Genomic DNA, 15,902 nt, shown 5'->3' with positions numbered 1-15,902 from the left:
GTTGCGCGAAGGCCCTTTCCAGGTATCTGACAGCAGAAAGTTGGGAGTCAACCGCATTTACACTGCCCAAGGGGTGTGAGAGAGTCTTAGGGCTGTTTCCAAATAAACTGCTAATGTGGCACAATGGACTTGCCGTAGCTGCGGCGCTTCAGTGAAGAGGCTGCCAATGCCAATGGCAGGAGTTCTCCCATTGGTGTAGGTAAGACACCTTCACAAGAGGCACTCGCTAGGTTGACAGGAGAATTCTCCCGTTGACCTGGCAACGTCTACACCAGGGGTCAGGTCAGTTTAACTGCGTGGGTCAGGGGTGTGGAGTTTTCACACCCCGGAGCGATAGTGATACTGCCCTAATTTACTAGTGTAGAGCAGGCCTTCGTGTAACTGGGAATTCAGACCATCCCCAAGACGTGTGTTCCAGATAGACAGGCTCTTTGTGAACCTGTCCTGCAAAGCTGCTCTCATCGCTAGACCCCACTCCCTGACCAGAGCTGGGGTTAGAACCCAAGAGTCCTAGCTCCCAGCCGCCGCGCTCCAACCACTGCCCTCCCAGAGTTGAGGATAGGAGCCAGGAATCCTGATTCCCATCCCCCTCTGCTGTAACCCACCAGATCTCACTCCTTTCCCGGAACGGGGGATAGAACTCAGGAGTCCTGGCTCCCAGCCTCCCCTGCTCAAAGCTACTAGGCCCCACCCCATTTCTTCCCTTCCCTTCGCCCCCCCTCCCTGAGCCAGGAATAAAACCCAGGAGTCCTGGGTCCCCACCTTCTGCCTGCAGTATTCATTCAAAATTAACCCCTGGCCCTGCCGCGTCTGTTCCAGGTGGACGGAGTCTTTGTGGCCCTGCCTTTCTACCATGAGGAGAAGCTACAGGCTTACGTCAGCGGAGCCCAAGTCCTCATCAAGACCGCCTTCGCGCTGAGGGTGACCTTCGACGGGAGCCTGGTCCGGGTCACTGTGCCCAACACCTACGCCAACGCCCTCTGCGGCCTGTGCGGTGACAACAACCAAACTGCCAGTGACGACCTGACCATGAGAGACGGGAGACGGGCAGCCAACGCCGTCCAGTTCGCAGAGAGCTGGAAGGTGGGGGAGGTCCCGGGCTGCTCAGACAGCTGCACTGGGAAGTGCCTGGTCTGCAGTGAGGCTCAGAGACAACCCTACAAGGGAGATCGGTACTGCGGGGTCATCACCAGAGGGGACGGACCGTTCAGAGAGTGCCACGGAGTCATCGACCCAGCCCCTTTCTTCGACGACTGCGTCTTTGACACCTGCCAGTACAAGGGTCTCCGGGATGCTCTCTGCAGTGCCATCAGCGCCTACGTGATGGCCTGCCAGGCCAGGGGCATCCGGATGGGGCAGTGGAGATCAGCCTCATTCTGCAGTGAGTGTCGCCTACTAGAATCTGCTTTAAGGACTGGCTAGTCTCCATGTGCAGCACCCTCTGCAGGGGGCTCAGAAGAGCTCAGCTGTGTGTCTCTGGCCTTACACACCTATCAGCTTGCAGTAGTGTTGCCAACCGTAAAGGTCACCTACTCAGCTTTGCTTTATCTTTGTGCTATAGCAATGTAATCCTGTCTCCTTGCTGGCACCTGTCTCCCAGGGGTTGGAAATACTTTGCCAACACTAGAATCATAGAATCATAGAATATCAGGGTTGGAAGGGACCTCAGGAGGTCATCTAGTCCAACCCACTAGTCGTCCTTCCCGTCAGGGTGCCGGAAAACGGACACCGAAAGAACTAAAGCAAGTAACTCAGAGTCACCCGAGAAGCCAGTGGCAGAAGCCAGTTATCCTGACTCCCAGTCCTCCATCACTAAACATTACACAGCAGCCCACTCCAGAATTTGGGACTCACCTTGCAACACGTCCCCTTGTCTGCAGCTCTTACCACTAGACCAAACGCCCCTCCAAGAGTCAGAAAGAAAACCCCAGAGTCCTGACTCCCAGTCCACACTGCTTTAACCCGCTAGACCTGACCGCCCTTCAACATCCAGAATACAACCCAGGAGACCTGACTCCCAGCCTCTAACCACTAGGCCCCACTCCCCTCCCAGAGCTGGGAGTAGAACCCAGGAGTCCTGGCTCCCAACCCCACCAGAACAATCCTACTGTAAGTGATATGAATAGAGAGAGATTTCTGTCCACTTACCTGCACATTTCTTCTTTCTCTCACCCCCATCTGCACGTTCCCTCTGCCCCTCTCCTACAGGTCCCACCTGCCCCAGTAACTTCCACTACGAGCTCTGTGGGAGCGGCTGCCCTGCCACCTGCCACGGGCTCTCGGCGCCGGACGGCTGCGACGCTCCCTGTGCCGAAGGGTGTTTCTGCGACGCCGGGTTCCTCCTGAGCGGAGACCGGTGCGTCCCCGTCGCGCAGTGCGGCTGTGTGCACCAGGGCAGGTACTACAGGAAGGGAGAGGAGTTCTACTCCAGCGCCTCCTGCCGGGAGCGGTGCCGGTGCCAAGACAACGGGGTCGTCCAGTGTCGGGAGGCCTCCTGTGGAGCCAACGAGCAGTGCAAGGTGGCGGATGGCGTCCGGAAATGCCACCCTGTCGGATCTGCAACGTGTTCTGCTGCCGGAGACCCCCACTACCTCTCCTTCGATGGAGTTGCCTTCGATTTCCAAGGCACCTGCACCTACATCCTGGCCAAGACCTGCGCTGACGCCGGGAACCTGACATCCTTCTCCGTGAAGGTGGAGAACAAGCCCTGGGGCAATGGCAAGGTGTCTGTCACCAAGCTGGTGTCCGTGGAGGTCTACGGGCTCACGCTTACCCTGCTGCAGAACAGGAAGGGGCTCGTCATGGTAAGTCCTGCTCAAGATGTTCCTGCAATGGGGCAGCCCCACTGATGTGGCAATGCAAGGGGCACTTGTCTCCTGGGTCACTCATTAGGAGCGCACAGGCAGGAGGGGTCAGACATTCAGGTTCTGATCCTGACCTTACTGGCACCAGTGCCAGTCTAGAGGCATCCCACTGAAGAAAGCAGAATCGCTCTGGATTTTCTCTGGGACAAGTGAGATCATAATCCAGCCCTCAGCATATTACGCTCAGTGGATGATTGCGGAGTAAGCCCAGGGATCTGAGATCAGAAATGGCCATAATTTCATTGAGTTCAGTGGAGTCACAACAGATTTGCCCAGGTGTCATTGAGACCCTATCTTGTGCCCATAGCCCACCCCAACAACATCCACTGCCCCGGTTCACAGGGAATACTCTGTGTCTTCCAGGTGGACGGGGTGTCCCACAACCTGCCTGTGGTCGTGGCCGATGGGCAGCTCCGAGCGTATCAGCACGGCGGGAACGTCCTTGTGCAAACTGACTTCGGCCTCACCGTGAGCTACGACCTGGTTTACCACGCCAGAGTCACCGTCCCAGGGAACTACCAGGGCCAGACGTGCGGCCTGTGCGGGAACAACAACGGGCGTCGGGACGACGAGTTCCTGCTCCCCGACGGCAGCGCGGCCCCTAACGTGGCAGCCTTTGGTTCCGCCTGGAAAGTCCCGATCCCGGGGGTGGCCTGTGACGACGGATGCGCCGGGAACAGCTGCCCGGTCTGCAAGGAGAAGAAGAAGGAGTTCTTCAAACAGCGCAACTACTGCGGGCTGCTCACGGCCCCCGACGGCCCCTTCGCCTCCTGCCACGGCATGGTCAGCCCCAGCGTGTATTTCAACAACTGCCTGTATGATGTGTGCTTGGGCAACGGGGACTCCCAGGTCCTGTGCCAGAGCATCCACAGCTACGTGACGGCCTGCCAAGAGGCCGGGGCCCCTATCCAGCCCTGGAGGAGCGCCTCCTTCTGCCGTAAGTGCCGCGATGCTGGTGTAGCAGAAGGGCCTATCCCACTCGCTCCCCTCCCGCTGGGGGGCGGGGAGAGCGATTCTAGGTATCTCATTCCAGGCCTCTGGGCTTCTTGAGAGACTCCTTTGGGTGGGAACCAACAAGGTCATATTCCCTTATAAAGGTGACCTGGTCCTCTCGTCCCCGTCAGATTCTCCTCTCCTTCATGTCTGTCCCTCTGAGCCTGAGGTGACACCCGGCCCACTGGACCCTCCTGCCCGGCCCCTGAGCTCCTGGCCCGGGAGGCTTGCCCGGCGCCATGCTCTGGGAGGCAGGGCGGTGAGCTCCTGGGGCAGCGTAGCTGCGGAGCCCGGCCTGACCCGGTCTCTGGGCTGCGCTGTGTGTGGCTGGCTCCAGCCGGGCTGCGCTGTGTGCGGCAGTAGCACCGGCAGCCAGGCAGCGTGGTAAGGGGGCAGGGAGCCGGGGGGTTGGATAGTGGGAGGGGAGTTTGAGGTGGTGGTCGGGGGTCGCAGTGTGGATAGGGGTCGGGGCGGTCAGAAGGCGGGGAACAGGGGGGTTGAATGGGTGCAGGGGTCTCTGGGGGAGGAAGTCATGAAGGAGAGGGGGTTGGATGGGGCGGCAGGAGTCAGTCAGGGACGGGGGATCTGGGGACAGGAAGAAGGGGTGGTTGGATGGGGCAGGAGTCCAGGGTGGGAGGGGGCTGTCAGGGGACCAGAAGCAGGGGGCGTGGAGAGCGGGTGGCGGCCGGGCCACGCCCCCCTCCCCTAACCAGCCCTCCATACAATTTCCAAAACCCGATGCCGCTCTCAGGCCAAAAAGTTTGCCCGCCCCTGCTCTAAGTTGTGGGCTGAGATCTCTCCAGCCATCAGTTGCTTCTTTCTCTGCCTTAGCTCTGCGCTGCCCGGCCAACAGTCACTACGAGGTGTGCGCCGACCTCTGCACCACCACCTGTGCCAGGATCACCGACGCCAGGAAGTGCCCAGACACCTGCGCCGAAGGCTGCCAGTGTGACGATGGCTTCCTCTTCGACGGCCTGGGCTGCGTGGCTCTGCAGAGCTGTGGGTGCTTCAAGAAGGGGATATATTACCAGGTACCGCCCCCTGCTGGGGTGTTAACTCCTATCCAGTCACGTCCTTCACGCCCTGCTCTCATCAGCCATGTTGGATCAGACCATTGTCGGTTGCCAATGGCAATGCATGAATCTCTGTTGAAAGGCACTAATGGCACAATCCTGGTTCCATGAACCGTGTCTCTGGCAGGGCGGTGGAGTCTAGTGGTTAGAGCAGGGAGCTGGAAGTCAGGACTCCTCGGTTCTCTCCCCAGCTCCGGGAAGGCAGTCGTGCCAAGTGGAGTAGAGCGGCTGCGGACTGGGAGATAAGACACTCGGTTCTAGTCCCAGATATGGCCTCCCTGTAAATGAACATCTCCGCACTGAAAAACTACCTTTCCCCGGGCTACATTGTGTTCTTTTCCCTTTTTTCAAACAGCCTAATGAGACGGTTCTGACTAACAAGTGCCAGCAAAGCTGCACCTGCACTCCTGCCCAAGGGGTGACCTGCGAAGCCCACAGCTGCACCAGGGATGAAACCTGTCAGATCAGAGATGGAGTCATGCAATGCATTAAGAGAGGTGAAAGAGAGTGCAAGAGTTAAACAAGAAGAGAGGTGGACGTAGAGATAGAGAGTCCTTAGAGCAGACTCAGTGGAGTCAGGACAGCTGAGGAGCTGGCGCAGAGTAGAGTTTCCATCCTTAGATCTAGGAAGCGAGTGGGGACTAGTGGTTAGAGCAGGGGGGTTTGTGAGCCTGGACTCCTGGGTTCTATTCACAGCTCTGGGAGGGGTGGGGGTAGGTTACATGGTGGGTTCTCTGAGTTGGAGCCAATGGGCTGGGAGGCAGGCTATGTCAAATCAAGTCATTGATTCTCTCCTGGGCTTTGGACCAGGCACTTGACTGTCAAGAGGTAAAGAAAAGTATCCTCTGGGCCTGCCGCTTTGGTCAAAGGTTGAGGTCCTTACTTGACCTATTTACTTAATCCCTACTCAGGCAGAGCTTTTACAGGAAACCATCTCCCGTTGACTGCTCTCTGGTTGGCCTCTCTTCCGAATGGCTTTGGGTGGGTAACTGGGCCTGTGCTGAACCGAGCTCCCCTGCCCCCCTAGCCCTCACTCTCATGGATTGCTGGGATTTCTCTCCTTTCAGATCCCTGCAAAGTCCTGACATGTCGGGCCAAGGAGACGTGCAAGGTCCAGAACGGCCGTGCGATGTGCATTCCCAACTTCATTGGAACCTGCTGGGGCTGGGGGGACCCGCACTATCACACCTTCGACGGGCTGAACTTCAACTTCCAGGGCACCTGCACCTACACCCTGGCCAAGTACTGCGGGAGCGACAACACCCTGGTGCCCTTCACCATCGATGAGAAGAACGACAACAGGGGAGGCAACCAGGCTGTCTCCTACGTGCGCCTGACCAACATCTACGTCTATGGCTACAACATCTCCATCTACAAGAAGGAAGTTGGGAAAATCAGAGTGAGTACAAAAGTGCAAAAATGATTGGAGAGCTTACATTTGGAATAAAAATATCTCCCTATGGGTACATCCATACCCATACACATCTACCTATCCATCCATCCATCCATCCATCCGCATACCCATCTGTCTATATCTCTGTCTATCCTTCCCCATACATATGCATCCATCTTACCATCCAGGCCAAGACAAATCTGTCAATCCATCGGTCAGGATACACATCTATCCGTCCCTCTGTTTGTCCCCATATAGATCTCTCTTTCTCTCCACCCAGCCCATACACATCAATCCGTTTCTCAATCTATCACCATACACATCTGCTTTTTCTCCATCGATCTATCCAACCATCCCCATACACATCTATCGATCTCTCTGTGCTGGTTGAAGACCAATTTTCTTTCGGAAAATGTCAACATCTCTTTTCTTCCATTCATACAAATGGGCCAGTACTTTTGTTTGTTTCGTTGTCAAGAATTTCTGCTGAATCAGGTCCTTTGTTTTGAAATAGGTATTTTTTTTAAAAAAAAAGAAATGATATTCAGAAATTTTAAAATAGAAATTTTTCCAGATTATCAGAAAGAAAATCCCCTTTTTGTGATCTCAAAGTGGCCATGAAAAGAAACAAGATCGAAAATGACAACATTCCAGAAGAAGAACAGAATAAGCGAGAAATGAACCGATTTAAAATTATCTGCTCCGGGCCCCTGGGCCCTCCCAATTCACCTGGGCAATCTTGCCTCCATGGACCACATAGGATCCCCCAGTCAGCCTAGGTCCCCCAGAACTCTTGTTCTACCAGTCTCCCCATGTCGCGGGATCCCTCCAGGCCGCACAGGCTAAACAGTTCCTGTCTTCCTTCCACAACTCTCTCGCTCTCTCTCTCTAGCTCTTTGGTTTTGTACTGCCGCCCATCACCATAGGAGCCAACCATCCTCTCCATAACATGTACTGACCAGAGTAAAGTCTCTGCTCCAATCCATGGAGCTTCTGGCTTTTCTCCTCTTTTTGGGGTAGAAAAATCTCCACTTGCAGTAGGATTTTGTGGTGAGTTGGGTGGGTTTCAAGCTGTGAATATCAATGCTTCGTTCTTGTCGGGAAGCTTTATTAAAGGGGAGTCCAGGTCACACTCTGGATTTATCTAATCTGCACTGGGAATTCATTCCACAGCCAGATCCCCTGGACAGAGAACATTTGATCTCTGAGGACTCAAGTGCTTAATTGGGGCTTTCTAATCTTTCTTGTCCCAGAGGAGCAGAACTCTTGGAAGAGGTGAGATGAAAAGAGAAATAACCGTTGGTTCTTTCCTCCTATCTCTAGATCAATGACGTGACCACCAGCTTGCCGGTGACCCTGGAAGACGGTAAAATCAAGCTCTACCAGAGCGGTCTCAGTGCTATCCTGCGGACAGACTTTGGTCTGCAGGTGTCGTATGACTGGAATTGGCGCCTGATCATCACCCTCCCCAGCAGCTATTATGGGGCCATGGGCGGCCTTTGTGGGAACTTCAACCAAAAGCGTAGAGATGACATGACGTCACCCAACGGCACCCGAGTCTCTTCCATCGTGGAGTGGGCCAGGAGCTGGAAAGTCAAAGACCGGGACCCCTTCTGCTGGGATGATTGCAAAGGGACATGCCCGACGTGCGATAAGAGCAAGCAGAAGATCTACGGGGGCGACGAATATTGTGGTTTGATCAGCAAAAGACCAGGAGGGCCCTTCAGAGAGTGTCACTCCAAAGTGCGCCCCCAGGACATTTTTGACAGCTGCATCTACGACGTGTGTCTGAACGGGGGAGCCAAGAACATCCTGTGCCAGGCGCTGGAGGCCTATGCCGCCATCTGCAAGAAACAGGGCATCACCGTCTATGACTGGAGGACACCGTCCGGCTGCGGTGAGCTCGGTGGTTTGTTTTTTTTATTGACAAAAGCAGCAATTAGACTAGAGTTACTGTGCTGCTTGAGGAGATGGCCAGTGGGCGGAGTGTCAGGGCAGACACTAGGCCTAGATCCTGCACCTTGGCAACTAGACACCATGGGGATGTGGGCTTGAGAAGCCCCTATAAGAGACTAGCTAGATTGAGAATCGATGGACACATGGTTTTCATAGATTGGGTTAGATGAGAGAAAGGAAGAGTCTCCAAATATTGTTAGGAGGATGGATTAGATGAATAGGGAGATTAAACAGGTTTAATAGATTGGTAGATGGATTAGATGGATTGGGTGATTAAATAGATTCACTGGAGGATACGTGGATAAAATGGATGGAGAGATTAAATGGGTGTAATAGACGGATAGGTGGGTTCGATGGATAGAGAGATAAAGAGATTTAATGGATGGATAAATGGATTAGGTGCACGGGGAGATAAAGTCAATTAGAGGTAAAGATTGGTCGATTGGATGCTGAGCCAGAGGGACGGCTGGCTAAACGGGGGGGGAAGGGATAGCTCAGTGGTTTGAGCATTGGCCTGCTAAACCCTGGGTTGTGAGTTCAATCCTTGAGGGGGCCATTTCGGGGGCAAAACTTGGGGGATTGGTCCTGCTTTGAGCAGGGGGTTGGATTAGATGACCTCCTGAGGTTCCTTCCAAGCTTGATATTCTATGATTCCATGATTAGGTTCTAGATTAGACAGATATAGATACTCCTGGATGTACACGTCAATTAGATGGAGGCAACGAGAAAGATTTATTACAATCTAATGTAAAGAAAATCTCACTTCCGCACTTCAAAGAAGGGGTGTTCAGCATTGTGTAAGAGGGATGTAAGTGAAGAATAGAAAAGCGGGATGGATTTGGTGGGTGAAGTGGTTGGAAGAGAGGGATGGATCAGAAAGCGATGGAAAGATGGACCCATCCGAAATACTACCTGAAAATACAGGGTCCCAACCCAGTAGGATCTCCTGAGTCTTTCCACTTCCGTGGGACGTGTGCTGAGTCTGAGGTCATCTGGTGTGGGCGGGGCTCCAGAGGAGGCCTTGACAAGTGAGGTCTCATCTACTCTGGGTGCACTTTGCAGATTTTCTTCGATTTTCTATACAAAGAGAGCATTTCCCTGCTCTCCCAGCTAGCAAACTCCTTTGCCCAACGGGGTTGTTCCCTGTGCTGTACTCCAGAGGTGGCCTTAGTGTGGCTGCTTGTACATCGGGCCTGTGAAATAGAGCATGCCGATTGCACATTAGAATTTCTCTCTAGCTCTTGCTGCATGTAAGCAGGTGTTTTTAGTTCATTTCCTGTGATGTTAAATCTCCCCCTCTCTGACCCCCTCCCAGTCCTGCCCTGCCCTGAGAACAGCCACTACGAGGCCTGCGGGAACGCCTGCCCGGCCAGCTGCTCCGACCAAACCGCCAACTCCTCCTGCCTGGAGCCCTGCGTGGAGACCTGCCAGTGTGACAACGGTTACGTCCTGAGTGCCGGCCAGTGTGTCCCCGTGGAGAGCTGTGGCTGTGACTACAATGGCCGCTACTACAAACCCAACGAGGAGTTCTGGGCCGATGAGAACTGCCTCTCTCGGTGCAGATGTGATCCCAGCTTGGGCATGGTGCTTTGCCAGGAGACCGGCTGCAAGGCCAGCGAGAGATGCGCCGTGATCAACGGGGTCCGTGGCTGCTCCCCAATCAGCTACTCCACCTGCACGGCCTCCGGAGACCCTCACTACACCACCTTCGACGGGAAAAAGTATGATTTCATGGGCACCTGCATCTACCTTCTGGCTGGGGTCTGCTCCGAGGACCCCACGCTCACGCCATTCAACATCAAGGTGGAGAATAACAACCGCGGCAGCAAGGCCGTGTCCTACACCAAAGTGGTGACCTTGGAGGTCTACGGTAGAAACATCACTGTCAGCCAGCAATATCCCCGCAAGATCAAGGTAGGGACAGAGAGCCACAGGACTACAGTCAACAGTGTGCCCTTGTTGCCAAGAAGGCCAATGGCATTTTGGGATGTATAAGTAGGGGCATTGCCAGCAGATAGAGGGATGTGATCGTTCCCCTCTATTCGATATTGGTGAGGCCTCATCTGGAGTACTAGTGTCCAGTTTTGGGCCCCACACTAGAAGAAGGATGTGGAAAAATTGGAAAACGTCCAGCGGAGGGCAGGAAAAATGATTAGGGGACTGGAACACATGACTTATGAGGAGAGGCTGAGGGAACTGGGATTGTTTAGTCTGCGGAAGAGAAGAATGAGGGGGGATTTGATAGCTGCTTTCAAGTACCTGAAAGGGGGTTCCAAAGAGGATGGATCTAGACTGTTCTCAGTGGTAGCAGATGACAGAATGAGGAGTAATGGTCTCAAGTTGCAGTGAGGGAGGTTTAGGTTGGCTATTAGGAAAAACTTTTTCACTAGGAGTGTTGTGAAACACTGGAATGCGTTACCTCGGGAGGTGGTGGAATCTCCTTCCTTCGAAGATTTTAAGGTCAGGCTTGACAAAGCCCTGGCTGGGATGATTTAGTTGGGGATTGGTCCTGCTTTGAGCAGGGGCTCGGACTAGATGACCTCCTGAGGTCCCTTCCACCCCTGATATTCTGTGATTCTATGACTTCTCGGGGAGCTGGGAGCAGGAACTCTTGCTGTTGATGATACATTACCCATTATTTCTCTCCCCGTTTCAGAAATGAGACCTGCGTCCGTTGCACACTGAGCTGGTGGTGGGTGTGTGGGAAGGAACTGAGTGCCTCTTTGTGAATATATAGGGCAGGATTTTCTCCTCTGCATCAGGGCCGTTTTGCCACTGTAACTGATGTGCATTCAACTGACTCACTCATTTAGCTGGGGATCGGGTCCCATTCCCTCCACAGGAGCTATGCCCCATTCCCACCAGCTGGGGATCTGGCCCCATTGACTCCAGGGGAGTCAACACCCTAAAAGCTTCCTCCACTAAAGTACTTGATCCTGACTTCTGTTGCGCGAAGGCCCTTTCCAGGTATCTGACAGCAGAAAGTTGGGAGTCAACCGCATTTACACTGCCCAAGGGGTGTGAGAGAGTCTTAGGGCTGTTTCCAAATAAACTGCTAATGTGGCACAATGGACTTGCCGTAGCTGCGGCGCTTCAGTGAAGAGGCTGCCAATGCCAATGGCAGGAGTTCTCCCATTGGTGTAGGTAAGACACCTTCACAAGAGGCACTCGCTAGGTTGACAGGAGAATTCTCCCGTTGACCTGGCAACGTCTACACCAGGGGTCAGGTCAGTTTAACTGCGTGGGTCAGGGGTGTGGAGTTTTCACACCCCGGAGCGATAGTGATACTGCCCTAATTTACTAGTGTAGAGCAGGCCTTCGTGTAACTGGGAATTCAGACCATCCCCAAGACGTGTGTTCCAGATAGACAGGCTCTTTGTGAACCTGTCCTGCAAAGCTGCTCTCATCGCTAGACCCCACTCCCTGACCAGAGCTGGGGTTAGAACCCAAGAGTCCTAGCTCCCAGCCGCCGCGCTCCAACCACTGCCCTCCCAGAGTTGAGGATAGGAGCCAGGAATCCTGATTCCCATCCCCCTCTGCTGTAACCCACCAGATCTCACTCCTTTCCCGGAACGGGGGATAGAACTCAGGAGTCCTGGCTCCCAGCCTCCCCTGCTCAAAGCTACTAGGCCCCACCCCATTTCTTCCCTTCCCTTCGCCCCCCCTCCCTGAGCCAGGAATAAAACCCAGGAGTCCTGGGTCCCCACCTTCTGCCTGCAGTATTCATTCAAAATTAACCCCTGGCCCTGCCGCGTCTGTTCCAGGTGGACGGAGTCTTTGTGGCCCTGCCTTTCTACCATGAGGAGAAGCTACAGGCTTACGTCAGCGGAGCCCAAGTCCTCATCAAGACCGCCTTCGCGCTGAGGGTGACCTTCGACGGGAGCCTGGTCCGGGTCACTGTGCCCAACACCTACGCCAACGCCCTCTGCGGCCTGTGCGGTGACAACAACCAAACTGCCAATGACGACCTGACCATGAGAGACGGGAGACGGGCAGCCAACGCCGTCCAGTTCGCAGAGAGCTGGAAGGTGGGGGAGGTCCCGGGCTGCTCAGACAGCTGCACCGGGAAGTGCCTGGTCTGCAGTGAGGCTCAGAGACAACCCTACAAGGGAGATCGGTACTGCGGGGTCATCACCAGAGGGGACGGACCGTTCAGAGAGTGCCACGGAGTCATCGACCCAGCCCCTTTCTTCGACGACTGCGTCTTTGACACCTGCCAGTACAAGGGTCTCCGGGATGCTCTCTGCAGTGCCATCAGCGCCTACGTGATGGCCTGCCAGGCCAGGGGCATCCGGATGGGGCAGTGGAGATCAGCCTCATTCTGCAGTGAGTGTCGCCTACTAGAATCTGCTTTAAGGACTGGCTAGTCTCCATGTGCAGCACCCTCTGCAGGGGGCTCAGAAGAGCTCAGCCGTGTGTCTCTGGCCTTACACACCTATCAGCTTGCAGTAGTGTTGCCAACCGTAAAGGTCACCTACTCAGCTTTGCTTTATCTTTGTGCTATAGCAATGTAATCCTGTCTCCTTGCTGGCACCTGTCTCCCAGGGGTTGGAAATACTTTGCCAACACTAGAATCATAGAATCATAGAATATCAGGGTTGGAAGGGACCTCAGGAGGTCATCTAGTCCAACCCACTAGTCGTCCTTCCCGTCAGGGTGCCGGAAAACGGACACCGAAAGAACTAAAGCAAGTAACTCAGAGTCACCCGAGAAGCCAGTGGCAGAAGCCAGTTATCCTGACTCCCAGTCCTCCATCACTAAACATTACACAGCAGCCCACTCCAGAATTTGGGACTCACCTTGCAACACGTCCCCTTGTCTGCAGCTCTTACCACTAGACCAAACGCCCCTCCAAGAGTCAGAAAGAAAACCCCAGAGTCCTGACTCCCAGTCCACACTGCTTTAACCCGCTAGACCTGACCGCCCTTCAACATCCAGAATACAACCCAGGAGACCTGACTCCCAGCCTCTAACCACTAGGCCCCACTCCCCTCCCAGAGCTGGGAGTAGAACCCAGGAGTCCTGGCTCCCAACCCCACCAGAACAATCCTACTGTAAGTGATATGAATAGAGAGAGATTTCTGTCCACTTACCTGCACATTTCTTCTTTCTCTCACCCCCATCTGCACGTTCCCTCTGCCCCTCTCCTACAGGTCCCACCTGCCCCAGTAACTTCCACTACGAGCTCTGTGGGAGCGGCTGCCCTGCCACCTGCCACGGGCTCTCGGCGCCGGACGGCTGCGACGCTCCCTGTGCCGAAGGGTGTTTCTGCGACGCCGGGTTCCTCCTGAGCGGAGACCGGTGCGTCCCCGTCGCGCAGTGCGGCTGTGTGCACCAGGGCAGGTACTACAGGAAGGGAGAGGAGTTCTACTCCAGCGCCTCCTGCCGGGAGCGGTGCCGGTGCCAAGACAACGGGGTCGTCCAGTGTCGGGAGGCCTCCTGTGGAGCCAACGAGCAGTGCAAGGTGGCGGATGGCGTCCGGAAATGCCACCCTGTCGGATCTGCAACGTGTTCTGCTGCCGGAGACCCCCACTACCTCTCCTTCGATGGAGTTGCCTTCGATTTCCAAGGCACCTGCACCTACATCCTGGCCAAGACCTGCGCTGACGCCGGGAACCTGACATCCTTCTCCGTGAAGGTGGAGAACAAGCCCTGGGGCAATGGCAAGGTGTCTGTCACCAAGCTGGTGTCCGTGGAGGTCTACGGGCTCACGCTTACCCTGCTGCAGAACAGGAAGGGGCTCGTCATGGTAAGTCCTGCTCAAGATGTTCCTGCAATGGGGCAGCCCCACTGATGTGGCAATGCAAGGGGCACTTGTCTCCTGGGTCACTCATTAGGAGCGCACAGGCAGGAGGGGTCAGACATTCAGGTTCTGATCCTGACCTTACTGGCACCAGTGCCAGTCTAGAGGCATCCCACTGAAGAAAGCAGAATCGCTCTGGATTTTCTCTGGGACAAGTGAGATCATAATCCAGCCCTCAGCATATTACGCTCAGTGGATGATTGCAGAGTAAGCCCAGGGATCTGAGATCAGAAATGGCCATAATTTCATTGAGTTCAGTGGAGTCACAACAGATTTGCCCAGGTGTCATTGAGACCCTATCTTGTGCCCATAGCCCACCCCAACAACATCCACTGCCCCGGTTCACAGGGAATACTCTGTGTCTTCCAGGTGGACGGGGTGTCCCACAACCTGCCTGTGGTCGTGGCCGATGGGCAGCTCCGAGCGTATCAGCACGGCGGGAACGTCCTTGTGCAAACTGACTTCGGCCTCACCGTGAGCTACGACCTGGTTTACCACGCCAGAGTCACCGTCCCAGGGAACTACCAGGGCCAGACGTGCGGCCTGTGCGGGAACAACAACGGGCGTCGGGACGACGAGTTCCTGCTCCCCGACGGCAGCGCGGCCCCTAACGTGGCAGCCTTTGGTTCCGCCTGGAAAGTCCTGATCCCGGGGGTGGCCTGTGACGACGGATGCGCCGGGAACAGCTGCCCGGTCTGCAAGGAGAAGAAGAAGGAGTTCTTCAAACAGCGCAACTACTGCGGGCTGCTCACGGCCCCCGACGGCCCCTTCGCCTCCTGCCACGGCATGGTCAGCCCCAGCGTGTATTTCAACAACTGCCTGTATGATGTGTGCTTGGGCAACGGGGACTCCCAGGTCCTGTGCCAGAGCATCCACAGCTACGTGACGGCCTGCCAAGAGGCCGGGGCCCCTATCCAGCCCTGGAGGAGCGCCTCCTTCTGCCGTAAGTGCCGCGATGCTGGTGTAGCAGAAGGGCCTATCCCACTCGCTCCCCTCCCGCTGGGGGGCGGGGAGAGCGATTCTAGGTATCTCATTCCAGGCCTCTGGGCTTCTTGAGAGACTCCTTTGGGTGGGAACCAACAAGGTCATATTCCCTTATAAAGGTGACCTGGTCCTCTCGTCCCCGTCAGATTCTCCTCTCCTTCATGTCTGTCCCTCTGAGCCTGAGGTGACACCCGGCCCACTGGACCCTCCTGCCCGGCCCCTGAGCTCCTGGCCCGGGAGGCTTGCCCGGCGCCATGCTCTGGGAGGCAGGGCGGTGAGCTCCTGGGGCAGCGTAGCTGCGGAGCCCGGCCTGACCCGGTCTCTGGGCTGCGCTGTGTGTGGCTGGCTCCAGCCGGGCTGCGCTGTGTGCGGCAGTAGCACCGGCAGCCAGGCAGCGTGGTAAGGGGGCAGGGAGCCGGGGGGTTGGATAGTGGGAGGGGAGTTTGAGGTGGTGGTCGGGGGTCGCAGTGTGGATAGGGGTCGGGGCGGTCAGAAGGCGGGGAACAGGGGGGTTGAATGGGTGCAGGGGTCTCTGGGGGAGGAAGTCATGAAGGAGAGGGGGTTGGATGGGGCGGCAGGAGTCAGTCAGGGACGGGGGATCTGGGGACAGGAAGAAGGGGTGGTTGGATGGGGCAGGAGTCCAGGGTGGGAGGGGGCTGTCAGGGGACCAGAAGCAGGGGGGCGTGGAGAGCGGGTGGCGGCCGGGCCACGCCCCCCTTCCCTAACCAGCCCTCCATACAATTTCCAAAACCCGATGCCGCTCTCAGGCCAAAAAGTTTGCCCGCCCCTGCTCTAAGTTGTGGGCTGAGATCTCTCCAGCCATCAGTTGCTTCTTT

The 15,902-nt window shown here is 55.7% G+C and overlaps 1 protein-coding gene across 1 annotated transcript in view; it reads left to right on the top strand.

Moving 5' to 3' along the window:
* Window positions 1–15,902, top strand: part of LOC140902933 (IgGFc-binding protein-like) — a 119,181-nt gene that overhangs the window by 59,990 nt on the left and 43,289 nt on the right. The window contains exons 31-41 of the mRNA XM_073323515.1: window positions 820–1,381; window positions 2,209–2,798; window positions 3,228–3,801; window positions 4,689–4,888; window positions 5,286–5,427; window positions 5,998–6,329; window positions 7,647–8,220; window positions 9,595–10,193; window positions 12,044–12,605; window positions 13,433–14,028; window positions 14,452–15,025. Coding sequence (XP_073179616.1) covers window positions 820–1,381; window positions 2,209–2,798; window positions 3,228–3,801; window positions 4,689–4,888; window positions 5,286–5,427; window positions 5,998–6,329; window positions 7,647–8,220; window positions 9,595–10,193; window positions 12,044–12,605; window positions 13,433–14,028; window positions 14,452–15,025 — 5,305 coding nt within the window. The remainder of the gene's footprint in view (window positions 1–819; window positions 1,382–2,208; window positions 2,799–3,227; window positions 3,802–4,688; window positions 4,889–5,285; window positions 5,428–5,997; window positions 6,330–7,646; window positions 8,221–9,594; window positions 10,194–12,043; window positions 12,606–13,432; window positions 14,029–14,451; window positions 15,026–15,902) is intronic.

This window comes from Lepidochelys kempii, chromosome 24 (assembly GCF_965140265.1).
Source record: "Lepidochelys kempii isolate rLepKem1 chromosome 24, rLepKem1.hap2, whole genome shotgun sequence".
Classification (NCBI taxonomy): Eukaryota; Metazoa; Chordata; order Testudines; family Cheloniidae; genus Lepidochelys; species Lepidochelys kempii.
The sequence above is the reverse complement of the archived record's forward strand: the minus strand, read 5'-3'. Positions and strand labels throughout refer to the sequence as shown.